Source organism: Cucurbitaria berberidis, assembly GCF_010015615.1.
Source record: "Cucurbitaria berberidis CBS 394.84 unplaced genomic scaffold K460scaffold_4, whole genome shotgun sequence".
In the NCBI taxonomy this organism is placed as follows: Eukaryota; Fungi; Ascomycota; class Dothideomycetes; order Pleosporales; family Cucurbitariaceae; genus Cucurbitaria; species Cucurbitaria berberidis.
Window position 1 is genome coordinate 2,881,394 of NW_024468938.1, and position 19,117 is coordinate 2,900,510.

General features: G+C 52.1%; 9 protein-coding genes across 9 annotated transcripts; 6 read left to right on the forward strand and 3 right to left on the reverse strand.

The window, feature by feature from the left end:
- Positions 1-201: 201 nt before the first annotated feature.
- Positions 202-2,926, forward strand: K460DRAFT_378784 (pre-mRNA-splicing factor ATP-dependent RNA helicase PRP16; the record flags this gene model as incomplete). Its single annotated transcript, XM_040935106.1, has 3 exons — positions 202-225; positions 372-1,649; positions 1,763-2,926. The coding sequence occupies 3 exons, from the start codon at positions 202-204 to the stop codon at positions 2,924-2,926; spliced, it is 2,466 nt and encodes an 821-aa protein (XP_040786277.1).
- Positions 2,788-5,418, reverse strand: K460DRAFT_368568 (kelch repeats protein-like protein). The gene has a single exon (XM_040933804.1). The coding sequence runs from the start codon at positions 5,166-5,168 to the stop codon at positions 3,102-3,104; it is 2,067 nt and encodes a 688-aa protein (XP_040786278.1). The 5' UTR covers positions 5,169-5,418; the 3' UTR covers positions 2,788-3,101.
- A 138-nt stretch (positions 5,419-5,556) lies between these two features.
- K460DRAFT_289799 (alpha/beta-hydrolase) lies at positions 5,557-7,266 on the forward strand (the record flags this gene model as incomplete). The annotated part of the gene is made up of 5 exons (XM_040929143.1): positions 5,557-5,605; positions 5,660-5,707; positions 5,834-6,061; positions 6,125-6,892; positions 6,965-7,266. 5 exons carry the CDS (start codon positions 5,557-5,559, stop codon positions 7,264-7,266), a joined length of 1,395 nt encoding a protein of 464 aa, XP_040786279.1.
- Positions 7,145-8,890, reverse strand: K460DRAFT_149913 (mannitol 1-phosphate dehydrogenase). Its single transcript, XM_040926807.1, has 2 exons — positions 8,830-8,890; positions 7,145-8,730 (listed from the first exon to the last, which is right to left on the reverse strand). Exon 2 carries the CDS (start codon positions 8,678-8,680, stop codon positions 7,361-7,363), a length of 1,320 nt encoding a protein of 439 aa, XP_040786280.1. The 5' UTR covers positions 8,681-8,730; positions 8,830-8,890; the 3' UTR covers positions 7,145-7,360.
- Positions 8,891-9,217: 327 nt separating this feature from the next.
- Positions 9,218-10,730, forward strand: K460DRAFT_149953 (peptidase C15, pyroglutamyl peptidase I-like protein). The gene is made up of 4 exons (XM_040926808.1): positions 9,218-9,303; positions 9,481-9,624; positions 9,805-10,312; positions 10,377-10,730. The coding sequence occupies exons 2-4, from the start codon at positions 9,541-9,543 to the stop codon at positions 10,625-10,627; spliced, it is 843 nt and encodes a 280-aa protein (XP_040786281.1). The 5' UTR covers positions 9,218-9,303; positions 9,481-9,540; the 3' UTR covers positions 10,628-10,730.
- A 138-nt stretch (positions 10,731-10,868) lies between these two features.
- K460DRAFT_149965 (uncharacterized protein) lies at positions 10,869-13,156 on the reverse strand. The gene is made up of 6 exons (XM_040926809.1): positions 12,985-13,156; positions 12,783-12,938; positions 12,464-12,675; positions 12,075-12,416; positions 11,050-11,996; positions 10,869-10,987 (listed from the first exon to the last, which is right to left on the reverse strand). Exons 1-6 carry the CDS (start codon positions 13,028-13,030, stop codon positions 10,963-10,965), a joined length of 1,728 nt encoding a protein of 575 aa, XP_040786282.1. The 5' UTR covers positions 13,031-13,156; the 3' UTR covers positions 10,869-10,962.
- A 504-nt stretch (positions 13,157-13,660) lies between these two features.
- Positions 13,661-16,488, forward strand: K460DRAFT_368574 (Gpi1-domain-containing protein). The gene is made up of 6 exons (XM_040933805.1): positions 13,661-14,000; positions 14,052-14,272; positions 14,322-15,456; positions 15,511-15,972; positions 16,019-16,116; positions 16,169-16,488. The coding sequence occupies exons 2-6, from the start codon at positions 14,138-14,140 to the stop codon at positions 16,475-16,477; spliced, it is 2,139 nt and encodes a 712-aa protein (XP_040786283.1). The 5' UTR covers positions 13,661-14,000; positions 14,052-14,137; the 3' UTR covers positions 16,478-16,488.
- Positions 13,788-14,117, forward strand: K460DRAFT_289621 (uncharacterized protein; the record flags this gene model as incomplete). Its single annotated transcript, XM_040929135.1, has 2 exons — positions 13,788-14,000; positions 14,052-14,117. The coding sequence occupies 2 exons, from the start codon at positions 13,788-13,790 to the stop codon at positions 14,115-14,117; spliced, it is 279 nt and encodes a 92-aa protein (XP_040786284.1).
- A 922-nt stretch (positions 16,489-17,410) lies between the features above and the next one.
- Positions 17,411-19,022, forward strand: K460DRAFT_378790 (S-adenosyl-L-methionine-dependent methyltransferase; the record flags this gene model as incomplete). Its single annotated transcript, XM_040935107.1, has 8 exons — positions 17,411-17,506; positions 17,593-17,630; positions 17,683-17,762; positions 17,823-17,845; positions 17,904-18,046; positions 18,141-18,203; positions 18,258-18,821; positions 18,875-19,022. 8 exons carry the CDS (start codon positions 17,411-17,413, stop codon positions 19,020-19,022), a joined length of 1,155 nt encoding a protein of 384 aa, XP_040786285.1.
- Positions 19,023-19,117: the final 95 nt, after the last annotated feature.

Consider the following 19,117-nt stretch of genomic DNA (forward strand, 5'->3'; position numbering starts at 1 on the left):
ACATTTTCCTAGTTCTGGTCATTTCTGTCTGCACGTTACATTACTGGATAAATTGCCGGTTGATGACTGTTTAGCTCGTAGTTGCCCTCGGCGGGGGCGACGATCAGGCATCATACAGTGTAGCGCGCGGGCTAGTAAGTCCCGAAAACACGAAGGGATTCAGTGAATGTGCCTTTCTCCGCCCTGTCGTGGAGACCACTTATGTGGGGTTGCACCCATGGACAGGTGCACGGGAAATATCGGCCTTGCCTGTTATGGATAGCGTGTTTTCTTATCGATACCGGTAAAGATTTCGAGGCCTCGTAAAAAGTTCGCGGCGCATTGAATGCCGCGCGAACGCCAACTTATCGACGAGAATGTCGAAGGAAAAGAGCAGCAAGCCTACGACGCAGTCGGTAGAAAAGCAGTCGTTCGAGCCGAAAAATGGGACCAAGAGGAAACGAGCCGGCCCACCAAACAGTATAGAAGACAAGAGAGATGAACAGCCCGTGAAACTCAAAACTTCGAATGATGCAGCAGCCACAACACCTAGGAACACGAGTAGCTCCAAAGCCCCCAAGGATGGCACTCAAACTTCAAATGGACTATCCGAGAAACCCCTCAAACGTCAAAAGCCGGAATCGTCACCTCAAGCACCTAGATCAAGCCATGGAGCGAGCCAGCCGAGCCAGCCAAGCAACAAAACCTCTCGCCACCGTCAGCACTCTGATCGCGGCCAAAGCTTGCCGCCTCATTTGTTAAGAAAGCGCGATGAACTGTTACCCGTTCGCAAAGCCCTCCCAATCTGGCCACAGGCGAGCGCTATCAAGGCAGCACTAAAAAAGAACAACATCCTGGTGCTAACCGGAGAGACGGGTTCTGGAAAATCGACACAAGTGCCCCAATTCTTAATGAACGAGCCCTGGTGTACGAAATGTATCGCCATAACCCAGCCGCGAAGGGTTGCGGCGATTTCCTTGGCACGCCGAGTGGCGGAAGAGATGGGCAGCTTTATGGGTAGTCAAAGTCCTGTGGCCAAGGTTGGCTACAGCGTGCGTTTCGACAATGCAACGGGACCGAACACGAAAGTCAAGTTCCTGACCGAGGGTATGCTGCTCCAGGAGATGCTCAGAGACCCGATTATGTCACAGTATAGCGCGGTCGTGGTGGATGAGGTGCACGAAAGAAGCGTTAATGTTGACCTGATCCTTGGATTTCTGCGAAACCTGGTCTCCGGGGTAGAAACTGGAGGGAAAAGCACTCGAACCCACCCTCTCAGGGTGATTGTTATGAGCGCAACTGCTGATGTGGAGAGCCTTGTGACTTTCTTTGAAGATGGTCAGACTTCCTCAAAACAAGAGCAGGGCGCCAAGAACCCAATTGCCCAAAAAGGAGGAGCACAGACGCAAGAAGGTGGTGCTATGCAAGTGAAGCCTGGTCGCATATCAACCTGTTTCGTGGAAGGTCGGCAATATCCTGTCAAGACGGTCTATCTTCCTCAGCCGACACAAGATTGGGTCGAATCAGCACTGAAGATCATATTCCAAATACACTACAAAGAGCCTCTCCCTGGCGATATCCTCGTTTTCCTGACGGGGCAGGACACCATCGAGGGACTCGAGAAGTTAGTCAACGATTATGCGGAAGGCATGGATAAAGACGTACCAAAGGTTAGTGAGCTGCGGAATTTCCTAGCTTTATATACCGTGGTAGTATATCAAGGCGAATCAGCTTTCTTGTCGCATAGCCATAGTCACATGGATTGCGCTAACGTTATGAGCAGCTTCTCGCACTCCCGTTGTTTGCGGCGCTTCCTCAACATGCGCAGCAGCGCATATTTCAGTCGACACCTTTTCGTACGCGGAAGGTGATTCTTGCCACCAACATTGCGGAAACCTCAGTCACTGTGCCCGGCGTACGGTTTGTGGTTGACTGCGGCAAGTCCAAAATCAAGCAGTTTCGTAACCGCCTAGGCCTAGAATCATTGCTTGTGAAGCCCATCTCAAAGTCTGCAGCTATACAGCGCAAGGGCCGAGCCGGTCGTGAGGCGCCAGGCCAGTGCTACCGTCTATACACCGAAGACGGTTACAATACCATGGAGGAGCGAACAATCCCCGAGATACTGCGTTGCGACCTTTCTCAATCGATATTGACGATGAAAGCGCGCGGCGTGGACGACGTGCTCAATTTTCCATTCCTAGACCGACCACCAAGGGAGGCTATGGAAAAAGCATTATTACAACTCCTGCACTTACAGGCACTCACAGATACTGGCACCATCAGCGACCAGGGCCTGAAAATCGCCAAATTCCCACTCACGCCTACACTCGGTAGAGTGCTAGTAGAAGCAGCAAAGCCTGAACGCGATTGCTTGCTAGACGCTATCGATATCATCTCAGCGCTCAGCGTGGAGAATGTCTTCCTGAACTTAGTGACTGAAGAGCGCAAGGAGGAAGCGGAAGAAGCGAGGCGCGAACTCTACCGCCGAGAGGGCGACCACCTAACACTGCTTGTTACAGTGCAACGTTATGCTGAAGAACGAACGGATCGCAAGGTTTGGTGCGAGAAGCATTTTGTCTCGCATCGAGCTATGCAGAATGTTATGAATATCAGGAAACAGCTACAGCAGCAGTGTATGCAACTCAAGCTCCTGTCGAAGGACGACACTCAGTCCGACTCGGCTCCGTCGGAGGCTAGGAGTCAGGCGATACTGGAGTGTATGCTACGTGGCTTCATTCACAACACTGCGCGTATGATGCCTGACGGCAGCTACAAGACACTGATTGGGAATCAGACGGTAGCGATTCATCCAAGCTCGGTGCTGTTCGGACGAAAGGTGGAGGCGATTGTGTTCAACGAGTTTCTGTTTACTGGTAAGGCATGGGCGAGAGGTGTCAGTGCTGTGCAATTGGACTGGGTTTCAGAGGTGGTGGAGGCCATCATGTAGAATGGAAGTATACTATGTATGGCCTGGCGTGAGGTCTTACAGCCTGTTTATCAAGTGTAGCGTTGCCCGAGTTAATGACCCAATTATGGTGATTGTGTAGAAATATGCAACTTCGATTTTTACATACGCACTTGTTGACTCGATCACGTAACGGCGAATTAGATTTTATCGCCAACTACCTCCTTCTGCCCACCCCACCAGCACCCTCCTTATCAGCCAAACTAACCACCTCTCCAATCCCCGCGGCTTCCTGCTCGTCCTCCAACGCACGAATCTCCTCCCTGCAATCCCACCACTTCTCCTCCGCACGCTCAAAAGCCATCTTCTTGATCTCCTTCGGGCTCCTCGGGCTGATCTTTGATCCTTGAGTGAGCTCGTCCAGAATGATGTTCTGCCACTGCTCTGATGTGCGAGCGTAAAATTCGCGGAGGGATTCAAATGGACGGGGATGGGGAAGGGTATCTGTGAGTGCGGAGATTTCTTCCTGGTTTCCGAGATCGTCCTCGGGAGTTGCCTTTGAGGGGACGACGAGCGGGGAGTCTGTGACGCTCGTTGGCGCTGTTGAAGTGGGTGTGCTCTTTTCGTCTTCGTCTTCGTCCTCTTCTGAGTCGTCCTCATCGTCTTCATCGTCCGAGTCAGCTTCATCTTCGCTGCCTTGCCAGTCTTCTAGCTCGCGTTTGAAGATCTCCGTCACGCCATCGAGGTGGTTTAGATTGACGGACCATAGCTCGTCGAAGGTGAATTCGCGGTCGCCCTTTTCGAAGGTGCCGCCGTAGATGTATAGCGTGTCAGCTTGCACGGTAAGTGCGGCGTTGAATCGTGGATGGGGGTACTCGAATATGCGTGGCTTTTCCGGACGTGCTTCCTCCTCTTCTTCCTCTTCTTTTGCTTTTTCCGCTTCGTCATCCGAGTCTGCCGCCGTTTGGACTCCGGCTTTCATTTCAAGTGCCTTGAGGTTGGCAAGAAGCTCTTCTTCTGCAGCCTTGCCACGGTCTCGGCGGTTAATGTTCGCTTGCTGCGCAGCTTTCTTGTTTGCGTTCGTCTTCGGTCGGCGGAGAGTGAGTGGCATGTATCGGTTTCGCTCAACGTTCCAAACAAACAGTTGATTGAAGAACTCAGAATCTATCCCTTCTTCGCTCTCTTCGACATCGTGTACGCCGCCAAATAGCACACCTCTACCCTTGTGGTAAGCCATCGTAGCACCTGCACGCGGCGGGTTTGGAGCATTTGCAGGCTTTTTGCGCTTCTCCCAAGACACTGTTGGGAGTGTTGTTGAAGGCTGATCGGCAGGCGGAGGTGTGATACGCAAGAACCAAGTGTCGTCGTGAACCTTTGGTTTGAGCACCATACGCGAGGCTGGTCCGCCTCCGCCCCCGCCCTTCTTCCCTTTTTGTTGCTGCTGTTGCTTTCCGCCTGCAACAGCTTTGACACGGGAGTATCCACCGTAGATAACAGCGCCTTGTTCGTGCGGTAGCAGTGTGAAGCTTGATCGTGCATCTGGGACTGCACGTGCTGCCTGGAGCTTTGGCGTGTGCCATGCAAAGTTTATGCAGTCGTAAATCCATAGGTCGTTCAGATACTTCGTCGTAGCTGATGTGTCTTGGAAGCCTCCGAACAGAATGATATACTGCTTGAAACTCACCATACGATGTCCACTTCGAGCTGGGGGAGCAGCTGTCTTACTCTTGCCCTCAACTCGCGTCCACTCTCTGTTCATCGGGTCCAAACGCCAAAAGTCGTTGTAGTGATAGAAGGTCCCCTGCTTTGGGGAACTGAATTCGCCACCAAAGAGATATATGTCCTTCGTATTTGCAGCCCTACACCAGGCGTGTCCTGACCGTGGCAGCGGTGAGTTCGGACTCGTGACTTTCTTCCACGAATCCTGCTTGATGTTGTATATGAGCAGATCGTTGAAGAACTTTGCAGTCGCACCGTTGAAGTACTCTCCGCCGAATAGAAACAGCTCATTCTCGGTCGCAGGGCTTGCAATGATTGTACCCGATGTCCTCGCTGATGGTGGCTCGCTTGCTACTTCCGTGATCGCGTGGTACTGTTCCTGCTCTTTCGCATACTGTGCTAATACGGCATCGAGATCCACCTCTTCAGCATCTGAGTCGATCTCTTGAGTCTTCGACGCCACCTTTTTGTCTTTCTTGCCAGCCTTCTTTTCTTGCTTTGCAGCCTTGGCTGCTTTCACGGCCGCTTTGCCTCCCGCTACTGCTTTCTTCTTGTCCTTCGCCATGTTATATGACGTGGAAATCTAAGCAACGAAAACCTTAAAGCGATTTTAAGTCGTTAATTCGCCTTCTGAATTGCTTGATTGAAGATTTCGTTCGATTTACCCCTCAGTCGCTGGGAATTTTCAACAACTTAGCAGCACAATACATACGCCTCGCCCGAATAAAACAGACGAACCAAACGTCAGATTATCAATGGGCTACTGTGAATGAGCTGAGTTGGTGTAATTTTGGAGTTTGGCGAATGAATTACGTCCTGTTGCATTTTGTGTCAGCGGAATAGATCCTTCGGAGATCTTACGGACTTAAGGGGTCTTATCGATAAACCCATGAACCTTCCCACCCACCCATCACGGTACTTCAAACTACTTACTACCAATGTCTTTCACCAAGATGATACAAGCAGCAAAGATCCTCGAACAGAGAAGCCACTTGGCACCTGGTATATTCAATAGCTTCCGATCATTTCTTGGGCATCTTGGCTGACCTGACCCAGGCAAGCTCAAGATAACAGAGCACTTCTTCGAAGTGCCTCGTGATTATGGTACGTGGTCTCCAGCTACATTAATATTAATATAGCCTCATGAATATATATCATCGTCGAACCAGAGTTATAGCGGGATACCAATTGGTTTAGAGTTGCTTTGCTGACTTGGCAACCTCCATGCAGCCAACCCCACCTCAGGCACCATCCAACTGTTCGCCCGCTCCGCCCTCAAGGCTGAAAAGCCCGCCGATTACAGTCCAAAGGGCGAAATCGATGTCAAAAAGTCACAGTTGCCATGGTTCATCTACCTTCAAGGTGGTCCCGGCTTCGAATGTGCCAGCCCACAGCACGTGTCCTGGACGCAAACCATTCTAGATAAAGGCTATCAAGTGTTGATGCTAGACCAACGCGGTATGTAGTGTATATGTTCAAGACATATGGTACATATGTACTAAATTTGACCTCTGTCTTTAGGTACTGGGCTGTCGACGGCCATCAGTCAAAGTAGTTTGCAATTGCGAGGCGACGAGAAAGTTCAAGCGGAATACATGAAATCCTTCCGTGCAGACAGCATCGTAAAAGACTGCGAAGCCATCCGTAAAGCCCTTACAGCAGATTACCCCGAGGACAAGAAGAAATGGTCAATAATGGGCCAATCCTTCGGCGGCTTTTGCTGTACAACGTATCTCTCTTTCTACCCTGAAGGCGTCAAGGAAGCGTTTCTTTTCGGTGGTTTACCGCCGCTGAGGAGTAATCCGGATGAGATATACACACGCCAATACACGCGCGTCAAGCAAAGAAATGAAGAGTACTACGCCAAATATCCCGAGGATATCGACCGTGTCAAACGAGTGATTAAGCTGCTGAGCAGATTCGGCGACACGACCGTCCGCGTCCAGGGCGGCGAAGGGTATCTCAGCGCGAGGCGCTTCCAGCAGCTTGGACTCTTCTTCGGCGCGCACGGTGGTTTCGATACTGTTCACAACCTTGTCCTTCGGGCTGACACAGATCTCAGCCAATTCGGACACCTGACGCGACCAACCGTGTTGGCGATAGAGCAAGCGCAGAGCTGGGACACGAATGTCATCTACGCTTTGTTGCACGAGCCGCTGTATTGCCAGGGAGAAGGCGAAGCAGCAAATTGGTCGGCTGAGCGGCTGCTGAAGAACTTCCCGGAATTCTCGTTGCAGCATCTAGATACCCATAAGCCCGTCTTCTTCACAGGCGAGATGATCTATCCCTGTATGCTCACCCCTTTCCCTGTTTACACTTTAAATGAGACATACATGTTAACTCTTTCCCTTCAAAATCTAGTCATGTTTGAATGCTACCCCGAGCTCATCAAGATGAAGGCCGTGGGACATCTACTCGCGGAAGAGAAGAATTGGCCGAGACTCTACGACGAAGAGCAATTGCGCAAAAATGAAGTCCCCACGTATGCAGCTGTATACTTGGACGACATGTACGTCGACTATCATCTGAGCATGGAAACAGCAAGTACCATCAAAGGGTGCAAGCCGTTTGTCACGAATATGATGTACCATAATGCCATTCGCGCGAAGACGGACGATGTACTGAAGGAACTCTTTACCTTGAGAGATGATGTTATGGACTAGCACAACAACACGCATTGCATTGCATTATAGACGCATGGTAAGGAAACGGGATGGTATAGAGTATAATCGAAATTGGCGTTTACGAAACTCTTGGTCATATTATCCTCGTCTTATCTTCACTAAAGAAGATCTTCTTCGCTTGGTTGAGCTGCTTTTCAAGATCGACGTTCCAAATCCAGCCCATTCTATTCAAGAGGTTGTCCTGAATTGTATCCAAGTCATCGCCTAAGAGTTCGAAATCGTACAACATGCCTGCCTCCTTGCTTGTCTTTACAAGCTTCTGCGTTCGTTCCCTCCTGACAGCATCGAACGCAAAAAATGCCTTTTCCAACTCCTCAACCCTACTTGCTTCTTTCACCAAGTTAGCTAGAATGTACGAGTCCTCTATACACATGCCAGCGCCGGCGCCTTGGTGTGGAGTCGTCGCATGCGCTGCATCACCGAGCAGACATACGCGGCCTTTGGTGTAGGTACTGCAGGGCAGGTGGTTGAACAACGCCCAGATGTCTGGTTTCTGCATAGCACCAACAATCTTTTGGACATGCGGTCCCCACTCCGCGAAGTCGGCTTCCATTTGTTCTTTCGAGGTGGCGACGACCCATTTGTCGTCGTTCCAGGTGTCACGGGAGCTGAATGCAACGACATTCATCGTCTTGCCATGTTGTATTGGAAATGTAAGGAGGTGACCGTAGTAGCCCAGGAACAATTGGCTGTTTTGCGCGACTTCCTCACCAAGCAATTCGACCGCCTCGTCCATAGGTATCAGCCCCCGGTAAGCGTATTTTCCGGAGAAGACAGCCCTCGCAGCGTGGTCGTCCTTTCCCAGCAGCCATGTCCTAGTCTTCGATTTGATGCCGTCGCATCCTATCACCGCGCTGTGTTGTGCTGTTGTCCCGTCTGCAAAGTGCAGTACCATGTCTCCTGAGCCATCTTGCGCTTCATTCAGCTCAACGAGCCGCTTATTAAACTTGGCCACACCTTCCGGTACGTCTTTGACCAGCTCATCCAAAAAGTGCGCCCTGTACACGCCTCCCCTCCCGCCTCCACTTGTCAACGGAATCTCGAACAAGGCATCCCCCACCTTCTCTCCCTCCTTGACGTATCCATCTTTGCCCGCCTTCCGCGCATCTCCCACGCGTATCGTAAACCAACTGTTGTGGTGTGCTTCCCAAACATTGCCCGTTTTGCACTTCATGAAGGCGTCATATATTTTGCGAGACATGAGCTCCATTGCACGTCCAGCATTGGGTCCGAAGGCTACGCCTGCACCTATTTCGCCGAACGAAGACGCAGCTTCATAGATTGTGAGGGGAACGTCGTATTGGAGGAGGGTGATGGCGAGTGTGAGGCCAGATATGCCACCGCCAACGATCGCGAGGGAGAAGGGTTTCGATGTGGAGGTCGTGGATGCCATCGTAATGGAGCCATCTACGATACACAGTTGGGGTAAGGCGTAGGGACTTGCTAAGACAATGTCAGTCCTCAGTAACAAGCTATGAACATACTGGAACTTGGGATGGTAGGTAACCGTCGTCAAGCGTGACTGCGGCTCTTTGCACTCACATTGTTCCTCATCCGACAACCTTTATCGATGACGCATGACACGTTTACTCGAATAGCTGACGGCACTTCACTTCGGCGCTGTGTAGTAGTCGCCGTCGCATCTGTGAACCCTATTCCAATTCCAAGCTTCGGGAAAGTAACGAAATTCCGCGCATCTGCGGTGCACTAGCCGATGCCAGCCATCTTGAACAGCTTCCTTGGCTTTCTGCAAGCCTTGGAGAACTTCAGGCTGTCTTGCCTGCAAGAATGCGGGGTGTCGATGTGGGGAAAGTAGCTCGCGGAGACGACTCGGAATTGGAGAAACAAGAGCTATCAATAGACAGCTTTCGATGCGCGCTTTTTGTGGAGTAGCCGATTCGGACCAGTCCAAGCCGAGCTACCTGGACGACATCATCATCCATGCTCCTAGCATGATGATACTGATGCTTCGATATTGTTCTACCTGAAGGTGTGTACTCTTGCGAAGTGAGCGGCGTAAGTGTGCTCTGTCCATCATGTACAAAGTCGTTGTTTGCGAGTAGATATCAAGATCCGGCAACTCCATGCGACCGTCGTACTGACCGATGACGTTCCTGCAGCAAGACAGTTGGAACACAGAAAAGCTCAATTCGGATACGCTGCCCTACAAACACGTGGCTAATGACTTGATAGCTCATATACCCCTCGGTGATCGGTATCTGGCAGCTCCTAGCTTGATAGGCCTGGCAATCAATGCCGTCCATCCCATATGCTGCGAGGCAGCCTCCGTCAGAGAAGGTCGAGAAGCCGGTCACAGTGCTAGTCACTGGTTTTGGTGTACGTTATATCTCTGTCCTCTTGTCCTGTGTATGAAGTTCACGTGATGTTTCAGTGGATCCGTTATCAAAACAACGGTTCAATTTTGCAACTCTTCTCTATTTCCATCTTTATCCTGTCAAACACCCTCCCCAAAACAATCTCTTCCCCTTCATACTTCCTAGTTAACACACAACCAAGCCATTCCTAGCACAATTCCCCCGAAATTCGTCCTGGGACATTGCATCAACTCTCCCCGCCCTAATTCCCGCAACTCCCGAAAATCCAACGCCAATACACATCCACGTGCACCCCGAACCCATTCGCGTAGGATACAACACCGTCGTGGACCTAATCCCCGCTCTCTTACCCCCGGCCAACCCACTCTACCCCGTGCCCGATGTAATCCTGCATATCGGCTTAGCCGCAAGCCGGAATTACTTCGCCCTCGAAGAAGGCGCCCATGGAAGAGGGTATGCCAAGATCGCCGACGTGGATGGTGAGAAATTCGAGGACGTGCGTGCGGAAAGGGACTTGCCATCTTCACGTTTTCCGAATGTGCTAAAGACTACTTTCGATACAGCGGACGTGCTAGCGCGCTGGAAAACGAATCTTGGTTCATCTCCTTCTGTCAACGACCACGACTTGGTAGTCGAGGGAGCGCCGGATGTCAGACTGAGCTCTGATGCGGGGAATTTCTTGTGTGGATGTAGGTGACTTTCAAAAATGCGCAATGCACTCACGTGAGACGGAAACTAAATCGCCGTATCTAGTCATCTACTATCACTCTCTCGCACACTACTACTCTATCAAGAAAGACGAGAGACCAGTCGCATTTCTCCACGTCCCGGATCTGAGTAGCAGCGACGAGAAATTACGGGCAGGGTGGAAGATCACAGTCGCATTGATCACGGCGCTTGTTGAGAGTCGGAGGAAGGTTGGCGTTGTTGATGTCTATGCGAATGGAAGTGTGGATGGGAAGGAGACGGGCGCGGGTGTGCAGACTGACAACAACTTCGCATAGAGCTTGGCAAGTCGCATTTATATCACTTGGTCTTCGTTTGTATACGCATATCTGCTTAGGCGATCGTATTGATCGTATCGTCCAAGAATTGCTTGGGTCTAGAATACAGATGGAGATGTTTATCGAGAGCCAATGGGAAAGAGGATAACCTGTATGGAAGCACGCATCTTCACCAAGGGATTATCGAGAGCCTAAGGTTTGGGATAATGGTCCATTCAATCCACGTTCACATGCCATCCTCAAATCTTACTTCCTGTGACTATTCGTCAAACGCCGTATATGCAGTTATAATACTTCCACCCGGGCTCAGAATCATACACTGGAGAGACCTTGACTTAGAGCAGCGAAATCGGCACGATCCTAAATGGTGGAAACGCGAAGTTAGTGTATGTCTCATGCAATGCGAATAGTCACTTTCTTACCACTCGCACTTCGGCGGTACCAGCGGGATCTCTTCGTCGTCGTTGAACCGTCCAAGCTGGCCGACCCGCTTGTAAATCTCCTCCAATATCCTACCATGCTCACCCTCGTACTCCTCCGGTTTGCCCTCTTTGAACCGCTCTTTGGGATCAACTTTTCCATCGCCAGCTGGCGCGGGAGCCACTGACGCACGTGCAAAGGGAGAGGCTGCTTGCGCACCGGATTGTGATGGTGCCGCTGATATACTTGGCGTTGCTCCTTGTGCCTTCTGGAACGGATTCGAGGGTGGTGCTGGAGTGCTTTGGGGTTGTGTGCCGAAAGGCGATGCAGCGCCACCAAAAGGAGCTGCTTGACCGGCTAATTGTTGGCTCTGGCCCTGAAGAAACGGATTTGCTGGCTGCGTTTGTTGACCGAATGCTGATGTCTGAGCCCCTTGCGGTGCTTGTTGGCCGAGAGGAGATGGACCCGACTGCGCCTGCTGACCGAACGGCGAAGTGCTCGACTGAGCTTGTTGGCCGAACGGCGAGGCATTGGAGCTGGGCTGCGAAGGCTGCCCGAAAGCACTCTTGCCAAAACCTGGATTAGTAAAGGGACTCGGTTTCTGTCCTAATGCGTTAGACTGGCCGAAGGCAGAAGTTGTACCAGGAGATGAGGCCTGCCCAAACGCCGACCCTTGGCCCGGGTTGCTTGCTTGCCCGAATGCACTCCCGGAGCCTGGCATCGATGCTTGGCCGAATCCAGAAGCGCCGAAGGCAGGCTTTCCAAACCCAGCAGATCCACCTAATGCTGATGGCTGTCCAAAGGGAGATGGCTTCTGGCCTGGAGTCGAGGCCGTACCAAAAGGCGAGGCGTTTTGTCCTGGATTTGAGGCTTGGCCGAAAGCTGATGTAGCTTGTCCTGGATTTGAAGGCTGGCCGAAAGCTGATGTAGTTTGCCCGGGATTCGAGGCCTGACCAAAAGCTGATGTCGTTTGTCCGGGATTCGAGGCCTGACCGAAAGCTGATGTGGTTTGCGCCGGATTCGAGGCCTGGCCGAAGGGTGATGTAGTTTGCGCTGGATTAGAGGGCTGGCCAAACGCTGGCCGACCAAATCCTGGCGTCGTCGCCTGTCCGAACGATGCTATTTGTGCAGTAGCTCCGGTTGTGAAAGCATTTGCTGGTGCTTTCAAGAATGGATTTGAACTCGAGCTAGATTGAGTGGCTGAAGCGCTTGCTGGTACACCCGATGGAGCGTCTCCTTTCGCAACATCGATCCTGTTTGGGTGGACATTGGCACCCTCTTCCACATAGCGGATGGCGCCATCGACATCGTCGAGTATCGCCTTGACCTGTTGCTGCATTTTCTCGCTAAGCGCACTCTCTTCTTGTTGCTACTCTCTGGTTAGCTATGGAATAGGGAACCTAAAATCATGCTTACAGCTGTGGGTTCATTGCCCGCGGCTCGCAGGGTGTAAAAGCGCAAGCGAAGCTCTTCAGGGCTGATCTCAACGGGCCCTTCGATGAGTTGGCGTGGAGCATCCCGTCCGGGGCCGTAGCATGATAATGGATATATTGGGCGCTGCCCTGTGAGATCATTATTGATGTCCGTCTTATCTAAGTGGTAAGGCAACGTCTTTGGATCCCGGCTACCTAGAGAAAGTTAGACACTGTAAAGCTCCGGATAATAGCATGATGTCGTGCATGTGAAGATTCAAGAGTAGAACATATCGATTTGTGTGTAAAGAGTCGGTACATACTTCCAAATGTTCCGCCTGACGACTGACTAGGGCGGTAGCGGTCTCCACTCGCGAAGCCGCCAAAGCGGTTGTTGTTGGAACCTCCCCCAAAGCCGCCGCCACCAGAAGTGCGATTTGCATCTCGCTGGCTTCCGGGGTGTTCATTCTTGCAACTCTCTGTGACACGTGAGCGACATATCTTGGGGATAGCGGGATCTCCTACCTCCAAATCGGCAGGCGCCACGTTGATAGAACTGGCAGATAGCCATGCCGTCGCTGTAATTAACAGGACCCTGTGCAAAGTCGCGAAGAGCAGCTCCAAACAGTCTAAAGGGTATCAGTAAAGTTGAGGAGATGTACGTTGTTGAAGTAATGAAAGCAGGAAGCTAGAGACAGAAGCTGGAGCCAGAGTGAACGGAAAGTTCAAGCGACGCGACGCGCTAGCCAATCAGCGTGAACAAAGCGCCTCCTCCAAGATACGCTCGGCGCAGTTGTGAATAGAGTTGTGCAATTCGCATCACTTGTACATTACCTCTGCCTGTTGAAGCTCTGTCCAGAGTCATCTGATGGACCACCTGGCTGTGCCCACCTCGAATACTGCATGTTGGATCTTGTGGATTAGCGTGCGCTGATTGGTTAGTGCAGACAAACTGGAATTGCAATATTGGAAAGTCAACACTGAGAATCGCAACCTACTGCTACGCGACGATGGATGCATGGAACGTTGATGCGCGTCGGTGACTACAGTGTTCAAGTGTCTTTCCTGGTGTCGACACTCACATCTGGCTGGGCTGCATGCTCGAGGGAAGCGCTAGGCCGGTTCCGGGACTAGCGTTGGGACTCTCCAGGGCTCCACGTACGCGAACACCTGCATGTTTGTTGCTCATCCATCGCTCGTCGATGCATCTTGCGCCATGTACCAATGCCACATTCTGCTCCCTTCGCAATTGACGCCCAAGGAACATAGCTATCGAAAGGCCTCCGTTCCACCTTGCTGCTAGCTAAAGTCCTGTCGAACAATAGTAGATGCACGCCTTCTCCATTGTGACTATTGGAATCTTCGTCGCGGGGTACTCGACTGCGCGCTGGGACCTCGTCACTCGCCTATACGAGCTGGCCATATTCGCCTGGGACCACGGAGTCGTTACAAGAGCTGCAAAGGCATTTGCGGTGCTGTCGGTCTTCTTCTTCCTCTTGATACTACCCGTCACGCGCATTGCGGCGCAAGAGACGGACCTGGTGAGTCGAGGTCAAGCAAGAACACCAGGACATGCAAACTGACTTGTACAGCACCCACGGCTCACAGGCGGCGGCACCTCTGCACGCGAGCAGCTCAAACGTCGCGGCTCGTTCTAGCGGGGTAGCAGGATGTTGACATGGTCACACGCAATGGGTTGATGCGCATATTTTGGCCATCTGATGCGCCAAGAGGTCCCTCGCCGGCTGTGCTCGTGGGGTTTAAAAACTCGGAATCAGACGTCTTTGTAGTAGCCGTGCTACAAGATGTGGAGGTGTGTTTGGCATGAGAGGTGGTGTCGAGTGCATAGCTGACGTTGGCAGCTACGACACGTTGAGAACGCGCTGGTCGTAGGCACATTACTGCGACATAGTGCGCACGATATCCAAGAATTGCTGCAACGATGTGGCCATTCTTCCCTTCATATCTTGGGCTGCGTGAACCCAAAGTCACCACCCGACCATTTCGATACGAATTTCACCGCCGTCTATACTGAACCTTCGGTCCGCCTCCCGCGTCTACACCACCCCGCCGATACGCTTATAACCACGCAAGTCATCATCTACGACCGACCACACCCTACGCGCATGCAGTATCTCTCGCTGCAGCCCATATCGCTCGCTCTGGGAGACAAGACAAGGGTCGTAGAATGGGATGCAGCCTTTGAAGAGCTGGAGGTGGCTGAGGACAAGGAGCGGGAAAGGAGAAAGAAGCTCGTCGAAAAGCTAAAGCTCCATAAGGTCATCTCGCATCCGCCAACGCAAAAGGAACTGGCGCTGCCAATGCTTATCGAGCAGGTAAACTGTTCGCATGAATTGAATACCCTTCTCCAGAAAAACATTGGAACGATCAGCAGGCGCATGAAGCGCGCCTTGAGTGTTAGTGAGCGAGTGGTGGAATCCGCAAACGATCTCTGGGATTACCTCTACATTGCACTCAGCTACGTTCTTGGGACTTGGGTCTGGCCCGTGATCGCACAACTCTTCGTTATTGGTCTCATCACTCAACGCATTATGGGAGAGGCAGTCCTGCGGTTTCTACACTGGCAACCCGGATCATCTGGCTCGCCTGCATTAAAGGACATATCGGCTACAGCACAGCAGATTGACATCCGGCTGCAGCAGTCCTGCTACTGGCCTATTCAATATCTCACCTTGCGCAAGAGGAAGGCCAATTGGGAGAGCATCACAAATAGCCACCCCGAGTACATCCGCTTCTATAATAGTCTTTGGCTGGTTGCGAACGATGTCATCATGGGCATTGCCTTGGGTTCTTACATCATCGAGAACGCTTCTTTCGTGGCAGCTCAGGTCGAGACTGTCTTCAGTACTTGGTCGGTCGAAGGATTGCGACGCATGATATCTTGGCTTATGGGATGGCCTGGTGGTTTGAAGTTGAACACCGAGCTAGCCGAGTTCCTGGGAGACTTGTTCCTCTGGGTAATTGACTACTGGGCTGGTACGTGTACAGAAGTAAATTGCGATTGAGAGATAGTTAGCTGACCGAATGCAGGGTGTATATTGCTCCTTCGACCGCACCTGCCCATGCTTATACAGATCATTGGCTTCTCAGCTTTCGCTGGTGCCACGATGCCCATCTCCATCTTTTCGGACCTCGTATCTCTACTGACGCTCCACATCTACTCCTTCTACATCGCATCCGCGCGCATATTCAACTGGCAGCTCACCATCATTATCTCCCTCTTCCACTTATTTCGGGGCAAGAAACGCAACGTGCTCCGCAATCGAATCGACTCGTGCGACTACGACTTGGACCAGCTGCTTCTGGGCACCATTTTCTTCACGTTACAGTTCTTCCTACTTCCGACGGTGTTTGTCTTCTACCTGACGTTTGCAAGTGCAAGAATTGCTGTTATTGGACTCAAGGCCGGGCTGGAGATGGGCCTGGCGTGTCTGAACCACTTTCCATTGTTTGCGTTAATGTTACGGCTCAAGGATCCGGGGCGACTGCCTGGTACGTATCCGCGTCATGGATTTCATTTCTTCGCTAACGTGCTCAGGTGGCATCTGCTTTGAATTGAAGCATACGAATGGTGATGTCAAGTCTCGCATTAAAGGTGCCTCGAACTCAGCGCCCACTGCTTACGTGCTGCTAAAGGTGAGATTGTCACCTGTCTCGCACTTGCCAACTCTGTACTAATATTGAACAGTCAGTACCGCTCTCACTCCGCGCAATGTTTCAGCCCTACTTCGAGCTTGGTGATCGCATACGGAAACACTACTTCTCGCCTAGGGTTTTGTTGAACCTGGCCTCGGGGCAGTTTGTGCCGCCTATACATCGCCGCAATCTGTACAGCCTTCAATATAGCATGCTACCAGCGAGGAGAGCGAGTGTTGGAGAGCTATGGAGGAAGCTCACCGAGAATGGAAATGACCCGGCGCATGTGCCCAACGGGTATCCTTCTTTACGACCGAGACGAGGGTTGCGGAATGGTATGGGTAGAAAGGATGGTAAATAAAATAGACAGCTCTTCAAATGTAATGTCATGGTCAAAGACGCGTCTTGATGGTGATTAGGCTATGGCACTTACCGTAGACTTGGTCGATTAGAAAAGGAACTTGAGGCAAGAGATTACAGAGAATAACTCTGTACCTGCAGGACCAAGATATCCGACTATGCTCGACATAATTTGTTGAGGCTGATCAGGGGGACACTGTCGATTTGAGAGAAGCAGGATCAACACTGCTTCTTTCCACCACTGAGCAGTGCTGCCGATCAGACGCTAACACGACTAGCTATGCACTCGTGAACAGGACAAATCCGAAGTTGTCGTCAAGCTCGCCAAGGGGAATCCTTCCAATGCAGCCAAGTCAGCGCAAATGTGTGTGTACGTAAGAGGGCCGTTGGGACGAGACGTGTCGATGCAGTCCAGTCCCCAGCATCGGCCATACTCGGTAGGCTATACTCGGTACGGGCGGACTCGGGACATGACAGAAGAGAAGAAGAAGAAGAAGAAAAAGAAAAAGAAATGGTGGCGGCGCCGACATGGAAGACTTGTGCAAAACAAAAACCGCAGCCAGGTCGCTGGCAACCTGTCTCCCAAACCCTCGGAAGGCTGACTGCACGGCCAGCGCCACCAAAGCGGCTCTCGTTACATGCGGCGCAAAGGCTGTCCGGTGATTTGCTACCCGCGGCGTGTGTTGTGGGGAGTCCCAAGACATGGCGAAGGAGGGCGGTGACTTGTCAAGTGCATGGTGTTGCGGACGGTTGGCTGGGGGCCCATGGGTTAGCGAAAGGATGCTCCCTTCCCCGGATCCAGCACCCGTCTCCGTGCGCCGTCGGCCTGACCGCCTCCAAGACCCTGGCTGTGGGAACGACATCCCATCCTGCTGGGTTTCGCCACCTCTTCCTCCTTGCCACAACCGAGTTCACGTCGCTGTACAGCGAAACCATGACTGCGGTAGACCGTTCGCATCTGGACAGGCTAAGGCCGCTGTCGAGTGCGACTGATCTCACCGACTTCACCCACTCCACCCTCGAGGCTGATGTAGGTCGCATTCGCCTCCCCCCCCCCTCCCCCATCCCCCCGCCGCCCGCGACTCGACACACGAACAAGCTAATGGGTACTTGTAGTCGGACCCCCAGTCGGACGACTTTGCAGACTTTGAATCGTATGCTGTCCTCGGTGTCCAGCACACACATGCCCGCACTGACACCCAGCAGAGAAACGCAGAGTCTCACGCCGAGTATATGGGACTATGTGCGCCAGTATGGCAGGACCTACCACCGTTACATGGCTGGCGGTACGTATTGCGCGTGCGCGTGAAAGTCATCATATGACAGTGCGGCTGACCCATGTGTAGCCTATCCATTCCCCAACGACGAGGTACACCCTGCTGACCCTACCACCCCGATCTGACCGTCGCTGACTCGACCTCACACAGCCTGAAAGAGAACGATTGGATATGCAACATGCCATCATCAAGGCACTGTTCGGCCAAAGAAATTGGTTCGCGCCGCTCAAGCGCCCGAAGCGTATGCTGGATATTGGTTGTGGTACAGGGAAATGGTGCTTGGAAATGGGTATGTTTGGAACGCAGGCTACATGAAACAATATTGCTAACAATGGGCAGCCAAGGAGTTTCCAAGGACTCGAGTATGTGCTCTGGACATCGCTATAGTGCTGCAAATCTAACCCCACACCAGGTCGAAGGCATTGACCTCTCCCCCATTCAGCCCGACGTGTGAGCCTTTACGATGTCCCCACCTCTACCACACCTCTAATTAATCTGCTTCAGCACCCCCGGAAATGTAGACTTCTTCATCGATGACATTCGCCGCAAAGAATGGTGGCACTGCACCCAGCCATACGACTACATCCACACGCGCTTCACCCTCGGCATCTTCCAAGACTTCCGCGAAATCATACAAAAAGGCTTCAACAACCTAGAACCAGGGGGCTGGATGGAGTCGCAAGAAATCTACTCCAAGGTCTTTTGCGACGACGGCACCATGCCCGCGGACTTTGAACTGCTCGAGTGGACCAAGACGCAAGACTTGGCCGCCATGAGGCTGGGCAGGCCGCTCAGGATTGCAAATAAGCTGAAGATGTGGTATGAGCAGGCAGGCTTTGTCGACGTGCACGAGGAGGTCTTCGCCATACCCATCAACTCGTGGCCACGCGACGCGCGGTACAAGTTGCTCGGAAAGTTCTTCCACTGGAACATGTGCCAGGGTGTACACGCATGGACGGTGGAATACTTCATCAAAGCGCTGGGCTGGACCGAGACGGAAGTTGAAGTCTACCTGGCGCATTTGCGGAATTCCATTGCTGATAAGACGGTACATTGCTACTACAAAGTGTGAGTTACTCTCTTTGCGAATGCAAAATTCTGCCAGCTAACGCGTTCTGCAGATGGGTTGTAAAAGGCCGTAGACCTTTCCCAACTGAACCACCGAGCGAAACACCCAAACCCTCACACTGGCCCCGCGAACCCACGTCCGACGACGAGGGCGATGACGACGATGATGATATTGACAACGGCACTGCGACGATCGCATAATGACTCTTCCACTCCAATTCACACTTTTCTTCTTTCTCCGCAACAACCTAACCTATCGGCACTTCAGTTTGGCGTTTCAAGGCTGCATTTTCAAA

What these genes read in the sequence shown, in the direction of transcription:
- K460DRAFT_368574 (XM_040933805.1), top strand. Translation starts at nt 14,138, where the DNA reads ATGGTCACACGCAATGGGTTGATGCGCATATTTTGGCCATCTGATGCG. An exon ending in CCGTGCTACAAGATGTGGAG is followed by an intron (nt 14,273 to 14,321) that starts GTGTGTTTGGCA and finishes TGACGTTGGCAG; the next exon opens with CTACGACACGTTGAGAACGC. An exon ending in CTGCTTACGTGCTGCTAAAG is followed by an intron (nt 16,117 to 16,168) that starts GTGAGATTGTCA and finishes AATATTGAACAG; the next exon opens with TCAGTACCGCTCTCACTCCG.
- K460DRAFT_149965 (XM_040926809.1), bottom strand. Translation starts at nt 13,030, where the DNA reads ATGGCTATCTGCCAGTTCTATCAACGTGGCGCCTGCCGATTTGGAG. An exon ending in CTACATCACCCTTCGGCCAG is followed by an intron (nt 11,997 to 12,074) that starts GCCTCGAATCCG and finishes GCTTTTGGTCAG; the next exon opens with GCCTCGAATCCCGGGCAAAC. An exon ending in GTACCGCCGAAGTGCGAGTG is followed by an intron (nt 10,988 to 11,049) that starts GTAAGAAAGTGA and finishes TCCACCATTTAG; the next exon opens with GATCGTGCCGATTTCGCTGC.
- K460DRAFT_368568 (XM_040933804.1), bottom strand. Translation starts at nt 5,168, where the DNA reads ATGGCGAAGGACAAGAAGAAAGCAGTAGCGGGAGGCAAAGCGGCCGTG.
- K460DRAFT_149953 (XM_040926808.1), top strand. Translation starts at nt 9,541, where the DNA reads ATGCCGTCCATCCCATATGCTGCGAGGCAGCCTCCGTCAGAGAAGGTC. An exon ending in TGCTAGTCACTGGTTTTGGT is followed by an intron (nt 9,625 to 9,804) that starts GTACGTTATATC and finishes CACACAACCAAG; the next exon opens with CCATTCCTAGCACAATTCCC. An exon ending in GGGGAATTTCTTGTGTGGAT is followed by an intron (nt 10,313 to 10,376) that starts GTAGGTGACTTT and finishes CGCCGTATCTAG; the next exon opens with TCATCTACTATCACTCTCTC.
- K460DRAFT_149913 (XM_040926807.1), bottom strand. Translation starts at nt 8,680, where the DNA reads ATGGCATCCACGACCTCCACATCGAAACCCTTCTCCCTCGCGATCGTT.